Here is a 27,712-nt window from a genome sequence, read left to right as displayed (position 1 = left end):
ATCAAGACACGCGAAAAAAGTCATGTAACCCAATAGCTACCGATAAAAAGGTGCCATATTTCTTCAATAAATCATCAAACTGACCATCTCCAAGGCAGGATTCCCCCACTGCAATAGTGAAAACATATTTGCCAAAGACAGAGACCACAGATAAGTCAATTGGCACAAATGTCCGCTGGCATTAAAAGCTGGCAAATTTCAAGGGATCCACAGGGGTCATCTAGCTTTCAGCCCCAATCAAGCTAAATGAATCAAGCTTGCCTCACATTGCCCACTGCCACCTTAGCCTTTCGCCTCTTCTGCCTTACATTGTCAGGATGGTCACTTGTCAACATCGTTACCCAGCCGTGCTCACAGGAGGCTCATTCAGCAGTCAAACGCTATTGTCTAGTGACACAACTGAAGGTTTGCACAGTGTCCGTAATCTCAGGTTGAAACTGTAAATAGTTTCTTTCATTTTTCGTAAAGGAATAACAACCCTTCTCCTCTGTCATCTAATAAATCTGTTGCCTTCCAGTGGCTGTGTGGTCTTTTTTACACTGGGGGTACATAACAGCCTTTTTTTTACCGATTACCATCTGTAAAAGTAAAGCTCTATCCATGTCTATATGTAGGACATTAGATCCTATTTACAAATATGAGCAAAGATGATACAGATACTTCACTAGGAGCAAATGTTATCTGCCTTATAAAATGTAAAACAATATCTTAAATAGGAGTTACAGAAAAAAGAAGACAATGGAAAAGTCCAAAAAGCTATAAGGACACAAGTAAATCACTTATCTAAAAATGTAAAATGGAACCAGGACTTCATGCGTTTTAAGAAGAATTTGATTTTGAGTGATATTTAGTTAGGGTTTTAATGCATAGGAATTTGTACTCGGCTGATATAACCATTTTTCCGGATTCTTTTTTTTATCTAAGAAATAGGGAGGTTTTCCTTCCTTTTCCTTCCCACTAAAGAAGGCTACCTCAGCCAAGCAGCCAAGCTGGAATTACAGTGTTTGTACATTACTATTAAAGGTTTTTATTTCTAAACTGGACTTTTAATGTATAAAACTGTGACTGAATGAAGAATTCATCTGTAAGGTGTATGTCTTTTACAAGCAGGTTTGCTTTTTCCATTGTATTGTGAAATCAATTGCCTGAAGGTGAGATGTTCAGTTATTAACAGACATAGCTTAATTTAAATCATTTGTAAAGTAAATTATTTTGATAAGACTGCTCATAATTGTGTTACAACAATTGCTAAAAATGTATTTTTATCTCAAGTCTTTTGAGATCAGTTTTTGGAAATCTAAGAAAGTTTTCTTTTAAAATCAATTTGAATGCATGGCAAGTAAAAACAATCTTTTTTACTAATGGCAAACAAGCCATTCCCTTAATTACAGTGACTATTTTGCAGGGAACCATGTTTAGACTGTCCACCTGATTCAACTGTCACACTTGCAACATTTCAACCACATAGAACACAACAACATAATCATATTCTGCACATAACATGAGGCTACAGAGATAGCAAAGTGCTGAAGGCGAGGCCAGCTTTGCACAGCATCTACCAGTCCTGGGATTGAGGAAACAAGCCCGGGTCAGGTTTGTGAAAGATATACATATCTTTTGTATGTAAAATCCCAGTATCTTTAAGATGAAATACTTCTTTACGAATTTACCAGTTTATATTCATGAGGAATTAATGAGGGGGTTTTTGTTCTGTGGCTTGAGGAGAAAAATATTAGCAATAAACAAAAACATTCCACATTTACAAGTCAGAAACAACTATTCATTACCTCTACGTCCCTTGGCCTCATCCCAGTCATTACTAGTGAGGATTGCTACCACTCTCACAGAAATGCTATAACTGAGCTCGCTCATCCTCAACTGGGTGCTATAAAAGAATTGCATTGCCTCAGCACTTCTTGTTTTGTTTCCTGTCTTGTGAGACATGGAGCAAGAGTGTTGAGGCAGTAGGTTTGCTGCAGTCTTGATTTTTGCTCTTTGCTGGACTTGCGGCGAATTTTAGTGCCACCGTGGAAGCACCAAGCTATGGGGAGTGTGGAATGGATCTGTAAGCGAAGTCCATTTGTTTGGTACTAACCTGTTTGAAGGCATTAACACATTCTGCATGGGTGACATTACAGCGCGTGTGGGTATAATGTGCAAGGACAAAATAGAGGGTGGAGACAAGAATTACATAACATATAAGCGCCTATTCTCTCAATGCCTGCAACAACCCAAAAACAATTTGGAACTAAGCCCATGATCACCATTCTACTACATACTGCCCCGTGCCGACCATACTGCACGATCCCATGTATCAAACAAGTTCAACAATAGCAAAAAAGAGAAAATCAAAATACAGAACCAAAGGAAACTCCAGCAGCGATTGGCGGTGATGATGCAACCCAATCTCTCTCTCTCTCTCTAGGCATATAGACAGAGCTGTGTACATTTCAGAATCCACCTCCCCATCTTCACAGTTGGAGCTATGACTCCGGGAATTAATAAACTTTGGGGCAATGATATTGGGACTTTAAGTAGGCAGCAGCTAAAGGTTTACATAGATCTGAAACATCTCAAACATCTGGAAGTAATATCTGAGGAAACTCCAATTCTTTTTCCCAGTGAATCCCCAGGGAGGTAGGCCTTCTTGGCATGACTCCCAGCAGCGGGGTCACTGCTCTTTGCACTGTCATTCAATCCATTAGAACCCTGTCAGCGGCCATTATTCAAACAGTGGATCTGCCTCCCGTGTCTGCACCGGTAAAGAGGGTGTTTTTGTCTAGGTCGGGTCCACCATGTCCCCACCCGGCTGGTCAGCAGACTGCAACCTCTTCAGCATGTCACCCCATGTCTCCAATTCTCGGTCAGCATTTTCATCTTTACGAAGTGAGCGCAGACAGCGCTCCTCAGCTACCCCCTATTCACACGCCAGTCTACCATTTAGCCAGGCGAGGGGCAATAGAATGTGTCCAGTGTAAAGCAATACGTCGCTTGGCTAATGCTAACCCTAAGAGGGCAAATTTATATTGCAAACGGGTCCTCGGTTTGGGAGACGGTAAAACTCCTAAAAGACAATGTTTGATCGATGCCTCACCTAGGACTCACGTACCATCCCTCAATAATTCCAGGATCCCTGCCCAGTAGATCTGGAGGGGAGTACAAGCCCAGGTCATGTGTGTAAATTGCATGGGTTCAGCATCGCAAGAGGGCATGCCGATGCATGAGCTGGATCATATCGCGATAATCAGTGTGGAGAGAGGTTGCATCAGTTTAAAACGAGCATTACTAGCCTTCTCCCAAACCTGCTTGAATGCCGTTTTCCACCCCTTCCCCTCCATAAGGGGCGGTGACAGGTCCTCCAACCGTCTACTCTGGAACCTCACGAAATCAACCCTGCGATCTGCCTTCAAGGCTTTATACAAACAGGAAATTAATCCCCTGAAGGAGGCTGGATCCATGATCCTTATCAAGGTGTGCGATTCCTCTAGCTCCTCAGGGAAGGTGATCCACAGCGTGTGTGCCGTGTGTGATATTTTTGCGTATTGTAGAAAAAGACCCTATGGGATTTGATAACATTCTCTCACGTCAGCAAGGGAGAGGAAGATCCCGTTGAGATATAGGTTGCCTGCTGCCACACACACACACCCTCGAACCATCCAGTCAGGTCCATCACCGTTTGTATGTGACAGAAGCTGTGGAGCCATTTTAGGGAGAGTAATCTGGCATATGGGTCCCTTCACAGCACAAGGGTGACCGCATGTTCCCAGGTCCTTTCAAACTGGTAGACCACAAATGGGGAATCTGGGTGGGGGGATCCATGAGCCCATCATAAGAGACCTTGGAAGGTCTGCCTAGTTGGCCAGTAGTTTCTTCTCTGTATTTAGTCCCTCAGCACACCACTGTGACGCATACTGAAGGAGCCCAGCAAAATAATAAAGGTGAAGGTCCAGAAGGCCTAGGCCCCCATGGTCCATATCCAGCTTTAATATCTACAGCTTCACCCTGCTGCATTTCCTGGCCCACACTAAGGAGCCATGGAGTCTGTTTAGGGTGGCAAAGGTGGTGCTAGGGATACGGCAGGAGTTCTGGAGCACATACAGGCAGCAGGACCATTTTAGCCAGAGCTACTCATCCCATACCAAACCGGGGAAGGCTGTTCCAGAAACTAATAGAGGATGCCAACCCCGAAAGGACCGCTCCTGTGTTAAAAGTGTACTGGCCTCAGCCGTATGGGCGATCTGTATACCCAAGTAACGGAAATGATTGCGTTCCCATGTAAACGCTGAGACGGGGAGATCTATGAGCTCCTTCCCAACCAGAGTCCCCAGTGGGAATATAACCGATTTCTGTCTATTAACAACCAACCCTGACACAGCCCCAAATGCCGACAATATGTCCAGAAGGGCGGGCACCGCTTCCTCTCGATGACGGATATAAAGCAGTGCGTCAACCGCACACAAAGATACAACATGGGTACGACCGTCCACAGTTATGCCCCAGTGGGCCATGTCACGTTGCAGCCGGATCGTGAATGGTTCCATTGCCAGCGCGAAAAGGAGTACAGACAACGGGAGTCCCTGTCTTGTGCCCCACTTTATAGAAATGGGTGCAGAAACTACACCACCACTACGGATTTGTGTTGTTAGTTGACAATACAGTAAGTGAACCAAAGAGATGAAGTCCTCACCCAGGCCCATTCTCACCAAAACATCCCATAGGTAGTCCCAGCGCAGGGTGTCAAAGGCTTTTTCGATGTCCAAAGCAACCGCAGCTGCCCGTACATCCATGACTGCTGTGGAATGTAGTATATGAGAGAATCTGAGCAAGTCGATATGGGTTCCTCTACCCGGCAAAAACCCACATTCATCCTCATGGTCCAATTGCGTTACCACCCTACCCAGACGCATAGCCAGTACCTTAGCCAGTAATTTGGTGTCAACCTCTAATATGGATAGGGGCCGATAGGAGCCGGGCATATGCGGGTCCTTGCCCGGTTTAGGGAGCATAACTACCTAGGCCTCCCACTTAGAGGAAGGGAAGACCCCCCTTTGTTTGGCCTACAGTAAGGTCTTCAGCAACTGAGTGAACAATAAGTTTGCAAATGTCTGAAAAATACTCCACCGGGAGACCTTCCAGGCCCGGGAATTTTCAGCGCGCCATATACCGCACTGCCTCTTGTATGTCCTCACGCCAAATCTTACCCTCCAGTTCGTCACCTTGGCCATCCACGAGGCACGGAAATGAACCTTCCTATATCAGTCCTATTAGCCGCCATGTCCTACCCTTACAGTGTTTCCAGGTGAGTGTGCAATAAGGAATTTATACTTGTCTGTGTGGAGACGAGGCAACCATCTGCCTGCCTGTCAATATGATAGGGGCTTTCTCGTCTGAGAAGCCAGGCGATAGTCTCCATGATTTAACTCCTTTCCAAGGCAGCAGCGGACGGTACTCGCAGCAGACCAGGCAGTCTAGCCTGTCGCATATATCCCCCACCCTATACTGATCATGCAGTAAGGCCTCATTTCGCGCCTCCACGCCGGAGCTCCCACCCTGTAGGGTGGCCAGTGTGTCATCTGCCATTGAAAGGTCCCTCTCTACTCATTTCCTCATACCACCCACTTTAAGACAGACTTCCCCCACATGTCTGGAACTTCAGCGCGTTCCACTCAGTCCCCCTGGCAGAAGTGGACAGCCAGTTGGTACGAAAATAGCCGCAAGTCACCTCCCTAAGTTCCTCTAGAAATATGCTGTCTTTCAGGGTCTCTGGCTATAGGCGCCAAAGGGGGACTCTCAGCCGACCGCTCCTTGTCCTCCACTCCAACACAACAGGGGAGTGATCTGACAGAAATCTCGCCGAAACTGATATCTGCAAGGCCGCTGAAGCAGCCCCATCGGAGAGCAGGAAGCGATCCAAACGGCTAAAGACTGAGCATGCCGGAGTATAGCACATTTAGCCACGTTCATATGGATGCGTTGTGCGCCACATATCCACACAACCCAGGCAGTCCATGACCCCCTGAAGAGCAGCTGACAAAATAGGTTTTGTGTATGCTTTCGGGGGGTACCCATCTAGAGCACCATTTAACACGCAGGTAAAATCACCAGCCCACAGAATAGGAATCCCAACATATGGCAATAACTGCTTTTCCAGATCTATATCAAAATCACTGTCATCCGCATTTGGGGCGTAGACGTTCAGTAGGCATATCTCTGTGCCGTCCAACACTCCATGCAACAAGACATATCTCCCAACTATGTCCGCTACACAACAAGTGACCCGAAAAGGGATCTGCGGGGCAACCCAAATCATCAACCCTCGGGAATAAGTAGAGTATGTGGCCGAGAACATTTGACCTCTCCACTTTCTATAAAGTTTTAAAGTCTCCGAGACGGACAAGTGTGTTTCCTACAGCATTGCTACATGAATCCCATGCCTACGAAGATAGGTTTGCACCCTGTACCTCTTCACAGAAGAATTGAGCCAATGTACATTCCAGGTCACAAAATTTAAATGACCCATTGATTATCCAAGTTCTTGAAGAGTTCCACCATATGCACCACGAAAATGCTGCCGTGAACGTCCCCACCCACTGGGTAAACACAGTAAGTACAATTTGTGCCTCCCCAATTATAGTCCAACCCTCAATTGCCACCCTAAACCTGAAGTGAGTCAAAGCACACAGTCACCCCACAACCTTCCACAATAAGGAAATCTGGATAAAATACAAAACACGTAAGTGACCGAATGGATGAGACACAATATCTGAAACTCAGCACGGACATCTGGAATGACGCATGGTGGCCAGCAAGTCTCACCCAACCACCGGCCCCAGCAGACCATGCCTGCAATCTCGGCATCATCCTGTACAGCAAGCTCTTGATGGAAAAACAATTCAACGCAGTCTCATTGGCTTATTTTCACAACCTCTGCATGCTTTGCAAGCCCTTCTGGTGGCTCCCAGTCCAGAAAAGCCGTCACACAGGCTCTAGTCACCAGCAGGCTGGACTACAGAAATGCATTTTATGAAGGAATCCCGGCATGCCTCGTGAAGAGACTTCAGACGATACAGACCGTGGCAGCAATACTCATCCTCGACCTGCACAGAAGGACCTACATCACACCCCACCTCAGGAAACTACCCTGGCTCCAGATACAGAAGAGATGCATGTTCAAGTTGCTGACCTATACATGTCGATTGATTGAGCACTGGCAATCCAAGTTCTCTCTTTTGGTCTTCATTCAGCCCCAAGGGTCTTCATAAATGCGGTAACTCCCTTGTTGCTCATCTTCAAGGGATTGTGGAAATATGGATTCTTATGATCAGTTATGTCCCCTATCTTGGACCCCAACGGTTTCATGTATAAATCATAAGTACATGTATGTTTCCTCCAGTTCCAGTTATGAAGACGCAAACACATGTGCGTCCACCGTCAACATGTCCTCTTTCAGATCCGCCATGAATGGGCCGGATATTCTATTCCTAAGTATGAAAGGCCACCGGCTTTATATGGTTCATTTATCCTATTTTACAGTCCAGGCGAGTAGGCCCTGATTCTGCCATTAAGCCTTTTCTGCCTTCTGCCTCTGAAAGCTCCAGTCTGAACTCGCATCTGTATCCATGAACTTTGTCCTACTCCCTGTGCGGCTAACGGTGCCTGACTCGGCCTGTCTGACTGCCTGCCAAAAACTGTATTTCACCTTCAAGATTATCTGCTCTGCTCCGCTCCTCATCCAATGCATTCCTGTCTAGTAGTTTAAGTAAACATTCTTTCAGCTACCGAGCAAAAGGCCCGGCTTCTCTGTCTTTATGCAAGTAATTCATAGCCCTGTTACTATGGAAGATTTCTGCCCTCGCATCTAGTGTAGACACTTAGACGCTTGTACACGCACTAACAGTCAGTATAGTCAGTATAGAATAAGATTCTATCCTAAGAGACCTTTCTTTTTGGATAACACAGTTCTTTAAACATAGGATGTTAGATATGATTTGGGATTAGGTTGACATAACCCCAGACTTCTGTCTCCACATGTAGAGCTAAATGTCAAGTCCCCTTCACCCCCTAGTTGCACGTCAATCACACGTCATGCTGCTGCGCGCGCATCTCTGCCAAGTATTTCTGCTGACATTGCGAAATTCTTTCATGGAACCACCCATTTATGACATCATACCTGATGACGTTCTTTAGTTACACCCACTTTAGTTACGCATGTATGTTCTTATCTTTGTTATCAACTGTTACGCCTCCGGCATCTGTTTCACTGTAATGCCTATTGTATATAAATGATTACTTGTCAATAAAGTGGGGTCCTTCACTTCCTGAACCTTCGTGGTGATGGAATATGGAGTCCTCAATTCGAATTGATTTTGGAATAAAGCCCGTTCCGAACCTCTAATACCACGGATTCTGCCTCTTATTTTACTGAGCTATTATTATAGATTTTCCGCATCAAATTAAGTCCCGGTAATTAAATTATTTACCACATATATGGCGCCCGAACAGGGACACTTTCTCATCTCACGCGCCGGAGGTGCGTTGCAGGCCTGGTCTCCTGTCACAGCTGGACGGACAACAACGCGTACCCACAGGATTTCCTGTATCTCCCTCCTGCCGAGCGGGGGTAACTGAGGCTGCGATCAACACCCAGACGAGGCGGTGAGAAGTGCGAAGTATCCCGACCAGAGCCTAGCTGAGAGAGCAAGATCCGAGGTATACAGAGGCCCACCAGGTTCCGAAGTTCCGAAGTTTCGAGTCCAGACCGGTCCGAGTCCGAGTCCAGTTCAGTTCAGTTCCGAGGCCTTCCGTTCCGAGCTACCCGGTGAGTACCATTGTCGGGGAGGCGTTCTGACGTGCACATAGGTTGTGCCGGTCAAGACGGGTTTGGGTACACAAATCCGGTCTGCACTGTTTCAGCAGTGTATCTGTACTGTTTAGCAGTATATCAAGTATGTCTAGTATATGAAGTCAGAATTATCTAGTTAGTATCGAGTATTATGCTTAGTGAACGGCCATCATTGTTGTTCATTAAATATTAAATGTTAAATGTTTTAAATATGTTCTGCATATTGTGGTGTGAATGACTGTTCATTATTGTGTTTTGTTGTATTAAACGTGTTCAAAATTAGGTATCAGATCAGATCAGTTCTCAAAATGCCGCTCTTTTCGAAATTAAGACAGATCAAAACTAGAAAAGGAGTACTCGAAGAAGCTGTTCCCATTCCTCCTAGGGACACTCCAGGGTACTTCATGTATCATAAACATGGCCTAGACGCCATATTATTTCTTGATTTATGGGTAGACTACACCAAGGAATTACCAGAAAGTCAGAGGTGGCCCGCAGCTGGGACCTGGGATGCAGATTGTATCGTGAAAGTAGAGGAAGAATTATGGAAAAAGAAAGCTAGACAATCACAGAAAGATGCCATTGAATTATGGCGTAAAGAATCGTATAGACGTACAGAAAAAGCACGTAGACAGGAAGAGAAGAGTAAGGAGAATTCAGATAAAGTTCGAGAAAATTTATTAATTGAAGAAGGTACTCGAGTAAAATCAGAACAAGTAGACAGACAACGAAATGCCCTTATGAATGGTATGTATCCTCTCCTGGCCGAAGGATTACCTAAGGCTACTCCGGAGATACCAAAAGACTTGCCACCCCCATTGTTTCCGATAAAGGTACATCCCAAAGGGCATCCCAGAACCGCAGAAGATGTTTTTCTTTCTTCTTATTTAGACGACGCAGCTCCCGAGTATGCTAATGCTGCGCCACATAGACCGCCTGCCGAGGGGGTTCAACGCCAAGACCCTCCTCCGTCTGTACCTCCGCAACAACAAATTCCGACACAAGTCCCGGCAAGCACATCTGTTTCTACAGCTGCACCCACCACTATGGTTGCCATATCACGTTCAACGAATCCTTTCACATCCAGCACCCCAGGTGGTGCTACGGGAGGTACAACAAACATTTTTTCCACGCCACCCAGAGTAAATAAACTTTCCTTTCAAGAATCAACCCACCAACGTACGCCCAAACTAGTAACTCCCAACACGCTTAAAGAACTTCTAATAGATTGTAGATATGATCCTGTGCCCGGCAAAAAGGATGAAATGCTGCTGGCATCATTACGTATCCGACGAGCTGCAATATATTTAGGGAGGCTACCAGGAATGACTGCACATTTAGAAAATATATATCATTTTGTCCAGTCAGGACGAGATTCCGAAAGTATTAATAGAGCCTTGGAGTACCAGAAAGTGGAGATACAGGGGGAACTGTTACGTTTCCTCATAAATTGTGTGGTCAGAAATCAAGACCGACCAGGAGTAAATCCGGAAGAAATGCAAATTCTTACCACCTGGAGTCGGAATATATCAGAAGGGAGACATGATAAACGATCATGTATAGTAGCTATGTGCCGAAAGATCCGCAAAGAAATAGAACGAATACACGAAGAAAGATTAGCAGTAGACGAGCCTGAACAAACCGAAGAGGGGGAAGAAATAGAACTGCCCACAGGACAGTTAGAAACTATGGCCTATGTAGGTAGAGGAAGATCTTGCAATAATACTAGATGCTTTACTGATCCGATACGTCCGATACGTTCAGATAATAACAGAAATTTCCAAAACCCAATAATAAATATAAGGTCCCCCGAACATTCGTTCCAAGCCGCTGACAAATTGCTCCGAGCACGAAGGGGTTATCACATACTCGATTCTATGGACGAACAAGAATTAGCCAGGTCAGCCGTTCACTGGGTTGACAGTCCCGGAAAATATAGTGATGATACACTAGCACACACGTTTTTGAACCTCAACCCCGATGAACAGCGTTTAGCTGGTATCTACATGATTCAACAACTCCTCGTATTATATAAAAGCCAACACTCCGATCCTGGTCCCTTACCTGATATGTTAACTGAATTACTCACGAATAAATGGAGAGGTTCAGGTACTGAGTTAATTAGAGAAATACTGGAATCCAGAAAGCAGTATATTCTTTTTGTATGCCCCGAACATGTCTCACTGCCCATCAAGGAAAGAACGACGTATTATATGGATAGACAGAATCCCTTACGCGAAGTGCACCCGATAAAAGGTGATGACAATCAGTTTAAACGTGTGTTTGTATACACACCCATATCTAAAATAGAACTATTAGAAATGAAGAAAGTGGTACCCAGTCATGACAAAGACCCAGCGGGTTTCCACCGTGAAATTAAAGACATGTTGCTCATGGGAGAGTATACCTACCCCGACATTATGACAATATTGAAGGTATTAATGCCTGCGGGCATTTACGAAAAACTCAAGGAAAAGGACTGGGAGGTGGGAGACCAGAAGATAGATTGGACAGCATTAGAAAACGAAGAAAAAGCTCGAGGTCCAGGTTCAGGGCTTGGGGAAAAGACCAAAACACTACCAGGTTTACTAGTACAGGTACTGCCACGTTTATTAACTACGAAAAAGGAAGACTGGGGTGCAATCTCAGCCTGTAAACAAAAACCAGACGAGGACACTAGTGATTTCTACGCCCGATTCGAAAAATGTTTTGGTATAAATAGTGGAATAAAAGCAAGTAGCGAGTCGTATCCACATCTGTTTGTGACAAAGTTAGTTGAAAATTCTTTGCCCCAAGTTAAGAATAGAGTATTGAAATTCGAGAGTACCTGGCAAGGTAACACTCCGTCACAAATGTTACAAATGCTACAGTACCATCACAATAGAATTAGAGAGGAACAAGAACATGAACAAAGACGCATGACAGACACGAAAATGAAAATGCTAGTTTCCCAGACAGTTCCAGCTGACGGTCATAAAAAGGGTATGACACAGTCCAGTGTTTCAACAGGTCCTGTAAAAGGGACATGCAACTATTGTAAACAGCCAGGTCATTATGTACACGATTGTCCAGTTTTAAAACATAATATCGCCATAGGTAATACAAAAGAAAGACCACGGCCACCTAGACAGGATCAGAACCAACAAGGAGCCCCGCAGCATGCACAGTCCATGCCAGCTCCGCAACAGTCTCTGCCGGCTCCACCATCGCAGCCTATTGCTGCCACACAAACAACGACACGACAGATGTACCAGACCGCACAGTATGACTATCCTGATTATCAACGATACTCATGAAACAGCCTAGAGAGGGAAGTTGGCTTACCCCTTATTGAGGTCCCTGTAGATCAAGAAGGACCTTATGTACACAGTGAACTATTAGGCCAAGATAGAAAATTTTTACTTGATACAGGGGCAAGCCGAACAACAATAAAACGTAGTGAAGTTCCAGGGGCACCCCTCTCAGGCTCACAGAATATTTCCCTTGGCTTTTCAGGAAAACCTATCGTTAACGAAGTATCACAGCCTCTTCCACTTACGATTGGTCCTTTGACACGAACTACAGATTTATTGCTTACTAAATCATGTCCAGAAAACCTGTTAGGTATAAAAACATTGAAAGCTCTAGGAGCTATAATATGTTGTTCTCCGGAAGGAGTAAGATTGTTTTTACGTGATTTCAAGGGGCACTATGTGTCCCGAGATATGGATCACCGACTGCAGACTTTACCCACACATTTATGGGCACAAGGCCCTACAGATGTTGGTTGCATGAACATTACACCATATCGAGTCACACTAAAGACAGGAGTGGTACTACCACGAATGCGACAATACAAGTTACCCCCAGATGCTGTAGTGGCTTTACTGCAAATCATTGACGAGCTTATTACCCAAGGAGTGGTTGTGGAAACCGACTCCAATGTATGTAATTCCCCGATAATTCCGATCCTTAAACGAACTGATCCAAAAGCCTCGCCAGTATATCGATTGGTTATTGATCTGCGCGAATTAAATAAATGTATTGTACCACAATACCCCGTAGTTCCAGACATTTCTTCATTACTGACAACCATTGATTCCGAAGCAACATTCTTTACTGTAATTGATGTCAAGAATGCCTTTTTCAGCGTCCCAATAGATCCGGAAAGCCAATACTTGTTCGGATTTAGTTTAAATGGACGAAGCTTTAAATTCACACGCGCACCTCAAGGATTCACAGAAAGCCCCAGCATCTATAGCCAAGCACTGAAACGAGAACTTGACAGTATCCACATGCCAGTCAACACTGCCCTGCTTCAATATGTCGATGATCTGCTGATCACCGCTAGAAGCGAACCTGAATGTGAAAAAGCTTCACTGACGGTTTTACAATTTTTGGCCGAAAAAGGGCACAAGGTGTCCCCTTCTAAGCTGCAATTCTGTGTCCAGCGAGTTGTTTACCTTGGTCACTCGCTGTCCAAGGAGGGAAGGCAGCTTACACCCGACCGCATACAGTTAATTGATAACATGTCAGTACCCAAGACACAAAAGGAGGTGCGGGCTTTTATAGGCCTCACTTCATATTGTAGGCAGTGGATCCCTCAGTATGCATTTCTAGCAAAACCACTTATTCAGTTGACAACACAGGAGGCGGCCACATCGACTGTCCTCCCTTGGACTCAAGAACATACACACGCCTTTGAAAGTTTAAAGAAAGCTTTATGCCAAGCACCTGTTCTAGCAACACCATGTTACAGTAAACAGTTTACACTCTTTGTTACAGAACGCGAAGGTACTGCCTTGTCAGTACTCACACAGGAACAAGCAGGATCACACAAACCATGTGCTTATTTTTCTAGTACATTAGATCCCGTAGCTCAGGCTCTGCCTGCGTGCCTGAAATCAGTGGCAGCGACAGCTTTAGCAATCAGACAAAGCGATGCCATAGTGTTAGGACATCAATTGACAGTACAAGTACCACACGCAGTAGAGGTTCTCTTGAACCGCACACAGACACAACACTTGACTATAGCAAGACTCACCGGTTACGAACTAACATTGTTTCAGCCACATATAGAAATCAGACGTTGTAGTACATTGAATCCTGCCACACTTTTGCCAGTAAACGGAACAGACCCACTAGCACATGATTGTATTGAAGTTATTACTATCACGACGAAACCCAGACAAGACTTGACAGACGTCCCATTGTCAGATCCAGACCTGACGTTGTATGTAGATGGTTCATGTATGAGAACAAGTACAGGAGAGCTAGTGGCCGCGTATGCAGTCACAACAGACACTGAAGTCATTGAAACAAATCGTATTAATACCTTGTCAGCTCAAGCAGCAGAGCTCATCGCTCTGACACAAGCCTGTATTCAAGCCACAAATAAGAAAGTCAACATATACACAGATTCACGTTATGCATTCGGAGTCGTCCATGACTTCGGCGTGCTGTGGCGAGAGAGAGGTTATTTAACTTCTCACGGTGCCCACATTCAGCACGGACCCCTCATCCATGCCTTATTAGATGCAATACATCTACCCACTGCAATATCAATTATGAAATGTAAAGCTCATACGAAAGTTACTGATATCATTTCCCAAGGCAATGATCTAGCTGACAGAACAGCTAAACAGACTGCTCAAACTCACAAATCTGACATGACAAAGACAATAGTTCCGACACCAACACATTGCATGACGGTTAAGGATCCCGCTCTTGACGTAATTGACATACAGACACATGCTACACCAGAAGAAATAAAGAAATGGACTGAATTAGGAGGGATCCAAACCGATCAGGGATGGATGACGAAAGAAAAATCTATATGGTTTCTTCCCGACTCAATGGTCCAAGTTATCATTAATACAATACATAGTCCAGCGCACCTAGGAGAAAAAGCTATGCTAGACAGCATTCAACACATTTGGTTCAACAAACATTTACGAGCAGCAGCTAAACAAAAAGTTCGTACCTGTATGATCTGTTGTCAGTTTAACCCAGGTAAAAGCATTCCCGTAGAACAAGGTGGATTTCAGCCTCCTGATCACCCTTTTGAAGTCCTCCAGATGGATTATATCCAGATGGAACGATGTCGAGGATTCAAATATGTTCTTGTAGTTGTTTGTGCTCTTTCCCGTTGGACAGAGGCATACCCGGTTTCAGATTACACTGCCCCGACTACTGCCAAACAGTTGGTTCGAGAATTCTTCCCACGGTACGGTTTACCACGTGCTGTCTACTCAGATAACGGCCAGCCGTTCTCATCCGAACTAATGAAACACGTTTCACTTTTGTTAGGTTATCAATGGAGATTTCACTGTGTCCGACACCCCGAGGCAGCAGGTCTCGTGGAACGACATAATCAAACTCTGAAAATAAGATTGTCCAAAATATGTAGAGAAAAAGGTGTCGACTGGGTAGTAGCCTTACCAGTTGCACTCTTTTACATGAGAATGGTAGCACACTCTCGAACAGGGCTATCCCCGTATGAGGTGATCTTCGGTAGACCACCAAATATGTGGGGGACGCCTATACCTCGTAAAATAACTGACATTGACTGTAATATGCTGACAGATTACCTGGCTTCCTTGATGTCTGCACTACAATCTGGTCGTTCACAGGTAGCTGCAGCCTTTCCCGACAACACCGAGGTGAAACCCCACGACGTAGTTCCGGGGGATTTGGTGTTAGTACGGAACTTTGACCGGAAGTCTCAGCTGGATCCTAGGTGGAAATCGCCTCAACTCGTACTGTTAACCACGAGGACAGCCGTGAAGATCGAAGGTCGAAAAGGCTGGATACATTCAAGTCATATCAAGAAATTTCATGGACTACCATCCGATATAGAGACTAAACCCTGTATTTCCTCAAAGACAGACTCAAAGCTTCCTTTGGTTGAAAAAACGAACTCAGAACTGTATAGACTAAAACTACGGTCCAATAAGTCAGACAATTTGATTGTTTAAGTCCTCTCCAAGGTGAATCGGTTGAATTTGTCTCTGACATGTATCCTCTGGACCGGAATAGAGAAAGAAGTAATCAAATCCAGTTGAAGAAACATGCGTACTGTAAATCACTGCGTAGTCATTGCACAGTGACGTTATTAATTTTATTTTTCTTATGTCTTTTAATAATGGCTGCAAGTATATTGTTGCACATATATTATCCTATTTCTAAACATGTTCATAATGTTACTGCTGAACATTCTTTTAGTGAATTTCCCCCGCATGAGTTGTCATATAGATTTGCGCTGCGCAATAACACTTTTATTAGTATGTTACATCATTCCCATCAGACTAGCAATGCTACAAATTGTTGGATATGTGGCCGACTCCCTCCCTATCAGAACTATAAAGGAATTCTGCCTCTCTTCCCATACCCGTTCACACACAATGGCTCCTGTGGAGCATGGTTTAGTCTAATTAATTCCCAAGATTCGAATTCCGCAGTTTATCAAGACAACTGGGTTTGGGGAAACCTGAACTTAGCTTTGATTAAAGTCTGCTACCCTAACAAGGAGGGACTTCCCAAAAGAACAGGAACTGATCTAGAAAATGAAGTATATGGATTAGGTAATTTTACACTTAACCTCATGATCCTGAACGTTGAATCTGAAGCTACACCAATTTTGCCTGCCATGTCCGTATTCCCAGTTAAAGGGGAACTATGCATAAGAAAGAATGGCTCCATACACATGGGCCATAGTAAATGCACCACTGTGATAAAATTCAGTGATCAAGGCAAGTCTACATTTAGAGCTTCTCGTCATTCCTATTTTATATGTGGACAGACCGCATATATACACCTACCTTTAGATTGGGATGGTACCTGTTACATAGCATTCCTTCTACCACCTGTTTTCCTAGCTCCTCCTGATTATCATAGAAATACTCATTTAGTACACAATAGACAGCAGAGAGATCTCCCAATAGTCGATTACACTGAAACAGCATGGGAGAAATACACAGATTTCAATAAAGGTTTCTTTCCTTATATAGGTACAGTCACTAATAGTAAGCTGATACGTAGATTAACCAGAACCCTTGAAGCAGTAGTAAACGAAACTATTTCCGCCTTAGGCAATTTAACAGAAGAGCAGTCTGCTATGCGGATTGTTGTGCTTCAAAATCGTCTTGTCCTTGACGTCATCCTGGCTGATAGGGGCGGAGCTTGTAGGGTCATCGGATCAAGCTGTTGCATTTTCATACCAGAAAATTCGCCGTCAGTATATAAAGCCATAACCCGCCTTCATAAGATTGTAAGCCAGATACACCAGAATCCAGGCACCTGGACTTGGTCCGGTTGGTTCTGGAGTGTATTATCTACCTTTGGATGGAGGGTCCTATCCTTCCTAGGTATTGGCTTTCTCATATTATTCAGTTGCTGCTTATGCCTACAATGTGGGCCAGCGATTTGTGGTCTATGTGCCACCTCGTGTATCCCACATCCAAGTTTTCATTCAAGATTCCGGAAGAAGAAAGAAGAACAAATGATGTTATATGAACAAATCAACGGATTGATGAAGATTGATATCTCTTAAGGGCAAGTAGGGGACAAGGAGGGAATGTGGAAATATGGATTCTTATGATCAGTTATGTCCCCTATCTTGGACCCCAACGGTTTCATGTATAAATCATAAGTACATGTATGTTTCCTCCAGTTCCAGTTATGAAGACGCAAACACATGTGCGTCCACCGTCAACATGTCCTCTTTCAGATCCGCCATGAATGGGCCGGATATTCTATTCCTAAGTATGAAAGGCCACCGGCTTTATATGGTTCATTTATCCTATTTTACAGTCCAGGCGAGTAGGCCCTGATTCTGCCATTAAGCCTTTTCTGCCTTCTGCCTCTGAAAGCTCCAGTCTGAACTCGCATCTGTATCCATGAACTTTGTCCTACTCCCTGTGCGGCTAACGGTGCCTGACTCGGCCTGTCTGACTGCCTGCCAAAAACTGTATTTCACCTTCAAGATTATCTGCTCTGCTCCGCTCCTCATCCAATGCATTCCTGTCTAGTAGTTTAAGTAAACATTCTTTCAGCTACCGAGCAAAAGGCCCGGCTTCTCTGTCTTTATGCAAGTAATTCATAGCCCTGTTACTATGGAAGATTTCTGCCCTCGCATCTAGTGTAGACACTTAGACGCTTGTACACGCACTAACAGTCAGTATAGTCAGTATAGAATAAGATTCTATCCTAAGAGACCTTTCTTTTTGGATAACACAGTTCTTTAAACATAGGATGTTAGATATGATTTGGGATTAGGTTGACATAACCCCAGACTTCTGTCTCCACATGTAGAGCTAAATGTCAAGTCCCCTTCACCCCCTAGTTGCACGTCAATCACACGTCATGCTGCTGCGCGCGCATCTCTGCCAAGTATTTCTGCTGACATTGCGAAATTCTTTCATGGAACCACCCATTTATGACATCATACCTGATGACGTTCTTTAGTTACACCCACTTTAGTTACGCATGTATGTTCTTATCTTTGTTATCAACTGTTACGCCTCCGGCATCTGTTTCACTGTAATGCCTATTGTATATAAATGATTACTTGTCAATAAAGTGGGGTCCTTCACTTCCTGAACCTTCGTGGTGATGGAATATGGAGTCCTCAATTCGAATTGATTTTGGAATAAAGCCCGTTCCGAACCTCTAATACCACGGATTCTGCCTCTTATTTTACTGAGCTATTATTATAGATTTTCCGCATCAAATTAAGTCCCGGTAATTAAATTATTTACCACAGGATATCAATCTTTTCATACCTGGATGACTGGTTGCTCCCGAGTCGACATTTGGAAAAGACCATAATTACTCAAAATCAGCATAGTTTTCTCCAGAATGTACCCAAATATCAACTTGGTTCCATCAACAGATCTTTGTCAACACTCTTCTTTCTTCTGGGAAGGGCTGTCCATTTGCAGAACCTGTTGGAATCTCTGCTTTCTCTGAAAGAAACATTATCTTACAAGTGGATAGAGGTTCATAGGCACGGCATGTGTTTTCACAGTGCAATGGGTAAGACTTTGCTAGCGGCCACTTCTGTGGCATCTTCACAAGTATTGGTCACCAGCAACCCAGGATCTGAAGCTGATGATTTTGGTGACACCAGAAATCAGATTGACTTTTCAATGATGGTCGGATTCTGGCTATGTAATCAAGGGAGTTCTGATCCATCCAGAGTCGCCTCAGTGATAATTTCAAATCACAACACTATTGGTTGGGTGCAACGCTGGGATCTCTTTTAGTTCAGGTAAGGGGGGGAACGCCAACAGAAGCACTCAGGTCTTCGAGCGGGAGAGAGTTAACAGCAGTGTTCAGAGCCATCCTCCATCTTGAATCACAACTTCCTCCCTCCAATCTGTTGGTAAGGTCTGACAATATTGTCGCAGTGGCTTGTATCAATCATCAGGGCAGTATGCACTTTCTATCCATAAACAAGAAGCATGCTTGGGGAGAGGAGTTGGCCTAACGGCTACAGCAGTCGACCTCGAATCTGGGGAACTGGGTTAGAGTCTCGGCAATGACGCTGAACATCCTGTGATTCTGGGCAAATCACTTAATCAACAAAACAAAAATGAATGTGTCCTCATGTAACGCAACTGGTGCTATGTAAAGCGCTCTGATACCCGATACCTTCTGGTCAAGTTTGCGCTATATAAAACTCCGTAAAATTTAAAAAAAAAAAAAAAAATGCTTCCTGTACCTTTGGGAAAAAGACATGTTCTCTCAATGTCTGCAGTCAAAGTTCTGGACAATGTGGAAGCAGACTACTTGAGTAGAGTGTTTTGCTCGTTCCGGAATTTGACATTGACCCAAGCAAACTTCTTTAAGATCTAAAGAGGTTCGGGACCCATTTCAAAATGAATCCTGAAAAAATGTATGCCTCCTTCTGAGGGTCTGTCCCAGTTTCCTGGAGCGGGGAGCTTGGAGTGGATGCTCTGGTTCTGGGGTTGTCAAAGAAGTTATTTGTTTTTCCTCTGTTTCTGCTGATTCAGAGATTATTGTTAAAGAGATGACAAGAAATGACTCACATAATTGTACTTCTTCCTTATTGTCCCAGAAGAACTTGGTTTCCTCTTCTCGAACAGATAGCACTTTAGCCTCATTTGGTTCTTTCCCACTTTCCTCCTCCTCTAAAGACCAACAACCCTGTTCTGCCTATTTGCCTCACCCTGTGGGTCTGGCGGTTGGAATATTAAATCTCTTGACTGAAGTGGCTCAGGATTCCAGAAGACATTTTAATCTTAAATATTACTCTAGGAACTGGCCTGAGTTTGAGTCATAGTTTTCTCTGTGTCCTAGAATATTTCTGCTAGTCTACATTTTTATTAGATGGGTTTAATAAGAAAGTATCCATCTCTACTCTTAAGTTGCAATGGTTTGTGATCAAGGGCTTTCGTGATTGTGATGATACTATGAAAGGGGACGAAGATTTGATTTCCAGAATGTTTTAAAGTTTTTCCATTTCTCGTTGTGTCATTCTTTGCTTCCTCCTTAGGATCCTTCATTGCTTTTGAGATGTTTGCACCTGTTTCCTTTTGAACCTCTGGACTCTGCGGATTTAATATTTCTTTCTTTCCAATTATGTTTTTTTGTGGCCATCACTTCTGCTCAAAGGTTGGGTGAGCTCATGGTTCTGCTCTGCCTTTTTAAAAGGAAATTTGGATCATGGTGTAATATTGAAGTCTAACCCTTCTTTTTTACCTAAAGTGCATACAAAGTTTCATACCATCTCTTATTCTGTCTTCTTTCCTTACCCCTCTTCTGATGAAGAAAGTTGCTAAATGTGATGGTTGTTAAACTCTATATGTTTATCTTGACCGATCCCAAGAATTCAGCTAAAAAGATTTGTTACCTTTGACCTTCCCGAGAAGGATAAGACAGCTTCTGAAATGACTGAATCATTGGATTAAGTAGACCATTTTGTTTGCCTATTCTCAGTTGGATGATTCTGCTCCAGGCAAGGACCAGGGCTGTTGTACTAGTAGTGTGGCTGCTTCTTGGACCGAATTTCAAGGTGTCTCTTTGGAAGAGATTTGCTGAGATGGCACTTGGGCCTCTGAGCATATTTTCATTAAACATTACATATTTTAAAATGTTAAAAGTATACAGAAGAATTTTGGTCTAGGAGAGTTACAATCTGGGAGATTATGAGTGTTAAGCTTTTGTTTTAAACCACTTATCTGCAATCAAAGCACTGGCTTTTGCATTATTTGGTTACCATATATTTATTCTGTAAAAGGCCTAGCTGGCTTTGGTATACCTCACTAGTAATGACTGGGATGAGGCCAAGGGATGTAGAGCTAATGCCATGCTGACTTACCAGTAATCTTCATTACTCTTAGTCTAACTCACCTTGTCCCAGTCATCACGAACCTCCAACCCTCCTTAGGCCCAGCCTTTGACAGGACCACAGGAAGTGGATTACAGGAAGTGCTGAGGAAATACATAATAGTATAGCACCCTGCTGCAGGTGGGTGGGATAAATTAAAGCATTCTTGTTTTGTTTCCTGCCTTTGGGATTGGTAGCAATCCTAATTAGTGATGACTAAGAGGACAACAGGTAGGAATAAGAGTAATGATTACTGAATGACTAGTGACTACTAAGTAATCCGGGCATTCTTTGACAATAACGTTTTCCTTGAGATATATATAAATGAAAAATCAATATCATAAAAGATCTACTGTATTATGTGCCGAAGGCACACGTATGGGGGGTGAAAGGAAGGTAGCTATTAAAGGCAACATGGATGGATGGAGTGAGAGCAACCGAAAGTGAGATCATGTCTGCAATTAATATAAACTTTCTCAACTATGGTGAAGCGTGTTGGAAGTAATACCAAAGATAGGAAGAGGGGTCAAAAGCCACAGGGACAAAAGGTGAGTGGGACAAAGGCAACACGGGCAGATGAAAGGAAGGTGGAAGGAAGGGTTCAAAGGCAACATGGAAAAATACGTCTGTCACCCAACACAATTCCTAAAAATATAATGAAAACATGCAGTTTGAAAATTGAGTTTCTCTGCTACGGTGAAGGTTGTTTGAAGCAGGAGAGGGATGGAAACTGATGACCTGCAAACAGATGCGGTATTATAGAGTGACTCCTCCAAAAGAAAAAAAGATAGAGCAGCAGTCAAGTACAAGCAGAGGAAGTAAACCCAGTGGGAAAGAAACCAGTACTTTGGCCATGCACCCGTACGAACACACAAAGAGGAAATAAAACCAGCATGTGTTAACCCAGCAAAAGTACGAAAATAAGAGCAACGATATGAAGCCAACCAACTGTAAGCAACATGCGGGCATTAAGTCTCTTTAATTTAACAAAATTGCTCGCACGCGACAACACATGCAATGACTCACGCGAGGGCTGCAAACTATACTGCACCTCTTACAAAATGTGCCGAGGGACCCATGAACGTTCAGCAGTACCAGAGGGGTCTTCCGCACCACCCTTTGCCGTAGTTTGTTTTAATGTGATGTTCAAAATATGTAGCAACCCCACCCACGTGGGGTGTCTCCCTGGGCACTGGTCTGTGGCTGGATTAGCTTTTCACTTGGTTGTATGTAAATGTGTTACTCAATCGTTTGCTGAATGTTCAAGATTGTTTTTATTTTCACAATCATATCTTAGCTATTCAGAAAAGAACTTCATTTCCCAAAATGCAATATTGATGTTTGCTTCAAAGCATCGTCTTATTCAGCGTTCCAATGCATTTCGGCGTATCGCCTTCATCAGGGAACATCTAAAATAAAGATTTATCTGTGTATAATACAAGAACGTTTTTCATGACTCACTCTTCTAATCGCATTCTGTTGTGATTTAAAAGACACCTCCAATTATACCAGAAACGCCAGCCTCAACCTCCCGCGAAACGCCTTTTTTAGAACCAGGCCGCGAAGAACAGGACGACCCAGGCGGGGAAAAAGAAAAAGACAAAACAAAAGGGAAAGATATACCCCAAACAAGGAATGTCACAGCAGCCAAAAGGGACAAGAACATGAAGGGGACTCAATAGAGAACCTGGTGATAAATATATCTGATTATCACTTCAACGATTTTGAACTCAAAACATTACAAAAGGGTACATCTTTTGTACCCACAACACAGTCAAATCTTTTGGAATTTCACATTAGCTTCTACAAATTCATGAGGAAAATACGCCTACGACATTTTTTTGAGAACATCATCACGGAACAGGTCATAGAAACAGAAGACCCATTGAGAGGATTGAGACCAACCAGCACATATGTAGCCCCCATGAGCCACAAAACCATTGATCTATTTGAACAACTGGTCAAGCAGGATTTAGCTAAAATCAACTTCCAGAAAAAAGCGCAACATCGAAATCTTAGCACTAAAGAATTTGCGATTTTAAAATCAATATCCAACAACACCATGATTACATGTCAAAAGGCGGACAAAGGGGGAGCCCTTGTGATCCTTAACACTACCTACTACCTGGAACAAGTAGAATCACATTTAAAGGATGAGAACACCTACATAGAGTTGACAACAAATCCTACAGAGGAATTCAAAGCGATTTTAGCACACATAATACAAAGAGCAACAGATGGAGGCATCATCAATGAAAAAGTGAAGAAATACTTAACCCAAAATCATCCCAGGAGTCCTAAGTTTTATATGGTACCAAAAATTCACAAAGATCCCATTCAACCACCCTGTCGTCCTATAGTCTCGACACGAGGAAGCATACACGAACCAGTGGGTAAATTTTTGGACAGCTACCTACAACCTTGTGTCCTAAAAATGAAATCATTCCTCAAGGATACCACCGATTTTCTCAACAAACTCAACCAAATAAACATCACAGAAGAGGAATCCACATTATTCTGCACCATAGATGTAAAATCTCTATATACACATCGATTCCACATCAAGCAGGAATAGAGTCCGTTGAAAAGGCTCTACTGAACACCGAATACGAAGAAGGCATGAAGGTGTTTTTGATGGAACTCCTGCAGTTCACCCTTTTACACTCTTATTTCAAGTGGCAATACACATGGTATTTACAGAAGACTGGCACTTCGATGGGCAACTGTGCCGCGCCCACATATGCCAATATTTTTATGAACACCTTTGAGGAAGAACATATCTTAAACATTCAACCTTGGAAGGATCAAACATTGTTATACTTGAGATTCATTGATGACATTTTCTTGATATGGAAAGGAACACAAAAAGAACTAGAGGATCAAATCATCTCACTTAACCTCATAGAAGATAGAATACAATTCACGTATGAGATAAATGAACACACCATCAATTTCCTGGACGTAAAAGTCACTAAAACCTCGAGAAGCTTTGAAACAAACCTCTATAGAAAAACTACGGATAGAAACAACACCTTGACATATGATAGCTTCCATCCTCAACCGCTCAAACAACATCTACCATATTCTCAATTATTGAGGGTCAAAAGGATTGTCTCAGACTCCACAAAACACACAGAACAACAAGAAGAAATGTTACAAAGATTCAGAACGAGAGGATACCCAGAACATATACTGACACAAGCCAAAGACCGAGCCAAAAACATAACCAGACAACAACTACTTTCGTCGCAATCCAAAACCAAGACAGAAAGATTAACATGCGTAAGTAAATACTCTACCATGAGTCAACACCTCAAGAGATCCATCAGGAAACATTGGACGCTATTACAATTGGAACAGGATTTCAAAAACATTTTCATCCAGGAACCAATGTTTGCCTACACCTGTGGCAAGAACATAGGTGAACTAATTAAACACCCTACAACGAAGAAATTTCAGGCTACTCATAAAGGCACTATCCCGTGTTTGAACTGCAGCAATTGTCACAACATTATCAAGGGCACCTACATCACGCATCCCATGAAAGGCCATAAAATCAAACTCCAAGTAACGGCCACATGCGACACATCCAACATAATATATTTACTGAAATGCCCGTGCGGGAAAGCCTATGTTGGTCAAACAGAGCGAAAACTAAAAGTTCGGATGAATGAACACAAAAGCAACATCAGGACCAAACAAACGAAATCAATGGTAGCCCACCATTTTATAGAGGCTCAGCATCACAACAGTCAACTAAAAGCCTGTGTCTTAGAGGTAGTGGAAAAACAAGAAGGGAAAGACAACCACATTTCATTGCTGCAAAGAGAAAACTTTTGGATATACCATTTGAGTACACTACAACCTCATGGGATGAATGACAGGGTGGAATTTTCATGTTATCTCTAAACCACGCACAGTATATGGACATTTGAATCAAATCGTAGTAATTGACTACAACTTTGTATATCTATCCATTAGACTCTTTTTGGGTACCATATCGGACTGCCAGCGTAATGCCGTTGAATTATCTTGATCACAATGCATGTTGTAAATTTACAATGTATAATCGCATCATTAATGCATAACCGCACCATAACACAGACGTGACAATCACACGCCAAGGCTGACATCACACACACCAAAGTTTTCCTTTCCCTTTAATAGTGATATTTTTCGTTTAATTTTTTCTGTTGAATTCCTTCGATTCGCTTTATTCATTCACACAACGGGTTTTGACAAACTTAGTCCTCTTTCTATGTTTAGTCAACACACGCAAGCACACTATTCACGTTAAAGTCCACACAATGGGGAGCTCAGAATCATCACCTCACAGACGACAGATTTCCGGGCGAACAAGCACGCCAGCTCACAGCACCGGTAAGATCCCGATAATGCTAGCAACCGTACAATCGGGCACCATAGACTCTTATTAAAAATCTGAGCACGACGGGAACGTTAACATCTACTAGAATTTAATACCTTTATTAATGATCACCAGCACGCCGTCCACATCTATCACATTTGAGTCACATCGCGTAGAGAAAAATTAACGCACTTCGAGTAATGGCACATTTCTTCACAGTCCAGTTATATTCACTAACTAATTGACAACAGTACCACGATAAAACACCACAATGTTTCTTTTAAATCACAACAGAATGCGATTAGAAGAGTGAGTCATGAAAAACGTTCTTGTATTATACACAGATAAATCTTTATTTTAGATGTTCCCTGATGAAGGCGATACGCCAAAATGCATTGGAACGCTGAATAAGACGATGCTTTGAAGCAAACATCAATATTGCATTTTGGGAAATGAAGTTCTTTTCTGAATAACTAAGATATGATTGTGAAAATAAAAACAATCTTGAACATTCAGCAAACGATTGAGTAACACATTTACTTACAACCAAGTGAAAAGCTAATTCAGCCACAGACCAGTGCCCAGGGAGACACCCCACGTGGGTGGGGTTGCTACATATTTTGCTACTTCAACACTCCTAAGCAGGGAGTGATACCCAGGAGCACGGCACAGACTAGGATCTTGCATGCAACCACGCAGTGCACAATTGACTCTTAAGTGATTAATGTGATGTTCCTCATCGCGAGATTTCACTATGAAACCAACAGCACAAATCACTGCTCTCGAAGGAGCTAAGTCTCTGTAATTTTGACACACGGTTCATTGGCTTGGAGTTTAAAATACACGTTTCAGAGGCGTGTGGCGCAATATATGTGGTAGAATAACAGGACATGTCTGTCGTTATAGGCGACAGGAGCGACGGCTGACGCCATAGACCACTGTGCAGTAACTGGAATCTGCGTCCGACTGCTCTAAACATAAGCAGCATGAAGGGCGCCCGGCAGAGACTACCTGGTTACGTCAGTTATGTTCCAGCACATAAACACAGCCCCGATTTACAAGTAGGGGTACATGGGATTGCGCCCCCTGCGTCGGGAAACCCTGAGACTTACCATGGTCGAAGATAAGCAAGACCACGGGCTCTCAGCGGAGACGGTTGATTACAGATATGCGGTTGCCATGGTGAATAAGACTCACGAGCTACACCGGAGTTTCCATTGGTGCATAGCTAACCTGTAGGCGGAAGTGACGAAACTGGGTTACAGCCGCTTTCAAATGACGTATGAGGTGCGTCGAGTTTCCACGGGAATACGCGAGCTTTCTCCATCGTTTCTCGCTGTTATTTGGCTTCTTCTGGCATGTCAGCATAGACAAGGGTGGCAGGCGAATAGTATTACACTGAAAACACAACAGGTTTTGCTGATTAGTAGAGAGCGCGCAGGGGCAGCAGCTGGAGGGATGAAGGCGACTGTACGGGGACAGTGGCACAAAGATTTATTGATTTAAATTTACAACTTCGTAAAGCGCGAACTCTCCCCTAAGATTTTGAAGCGCTTTACAGGAGCACATTACACAAGGTCACTTTGTTTAGGCACGGGGAGATAAGTGATTTGCCCAGATTGACAGGTTTTTAAGTCGACCCCAAGGCTCGAACCGGGAGCCCCAGTTCCAAACTCGCTAACTGTTGCCGTAATGCCACTTTCTTTCCCAAATATAGTTTTCTGCTTTTCACTAGAGACGCATGTTATGTTAAATTGTCCAATAGCCACAGGACAGCAAATTGGAAGAAAATACGTTTTACCGGCGAAACACAGCCTGGAGTCAGACCACTGCGAGGAGCCAGCAGTAACCGACTCAAATCGAGTGTCCTCAGCGTTACACTGTAAATAAGAATACAAACAGGTAAAGTTCCATCATAACACACCACCTTCCTTTGCACAAGGAAAGATAAACCCAGACTAAAAACAAGAAAGACAAGCTAAAATAGAAAAAAATATTTTAAAAAACGAATTAAATAATAGAGTAACGCTCCACAGGCTGGATACCTTTCACATCCTCGCATAATCCCGCAAATAAGAGGGTGGCTTTCGGATTCTAACATCACCTTTTACTCTGGTTCTACACTAATTTACCGGTAACGCCACCGTCTCTCAAGACAGTTGGTCCAGCACTA

At 43.4% G+C, this 27,712-nt stretch overlaps 1 protein-coding gene across 1 annotated transcript in view; it reads right to left on the bottom strand.

Annotated features, from left to right (window-relative positions):
* The window catches only part of LZTFL1 (leucine zipper transcription factor like 1), a 446,657-nt gene extending 419,868 nt beyond the window's left edge, over positions 1–26,789 (bottom strand). The window contains exon 1 of the mRNA XM_085607356.1: positions 26,652–26,789. Within this exon, the coding sequence (XP_085463482.1) occupies positions 26,652–26,654 (3 nt within the window). The 5' untranslated portion in view covers positions 26,655–26,789. The remainder of the gene's footprint in view (positions 1–26,651) is intronic.
* Positions 26,790–27,712: the final 923 nt, after the last annotated feature.

This window comes from Triturus cristatus, chromosome 5_2, assembly GCF_964204655.1.
Source record: "Triturus cristatus chromosome 5_2, aTriCri1.1, whole genome shotgun sequence".
Taxonomy (NCBI): domain Eukaryota; kingdom Metazoa; phylum Chordata; class Amphibia; order Caudata; family Salamandridae; genus Triturus; species Triturus cristatus.
Note: the sequence above shows the minus strand (reverse complement) of the source record. Positions and strands in the feature narration are given on the sequence as shown.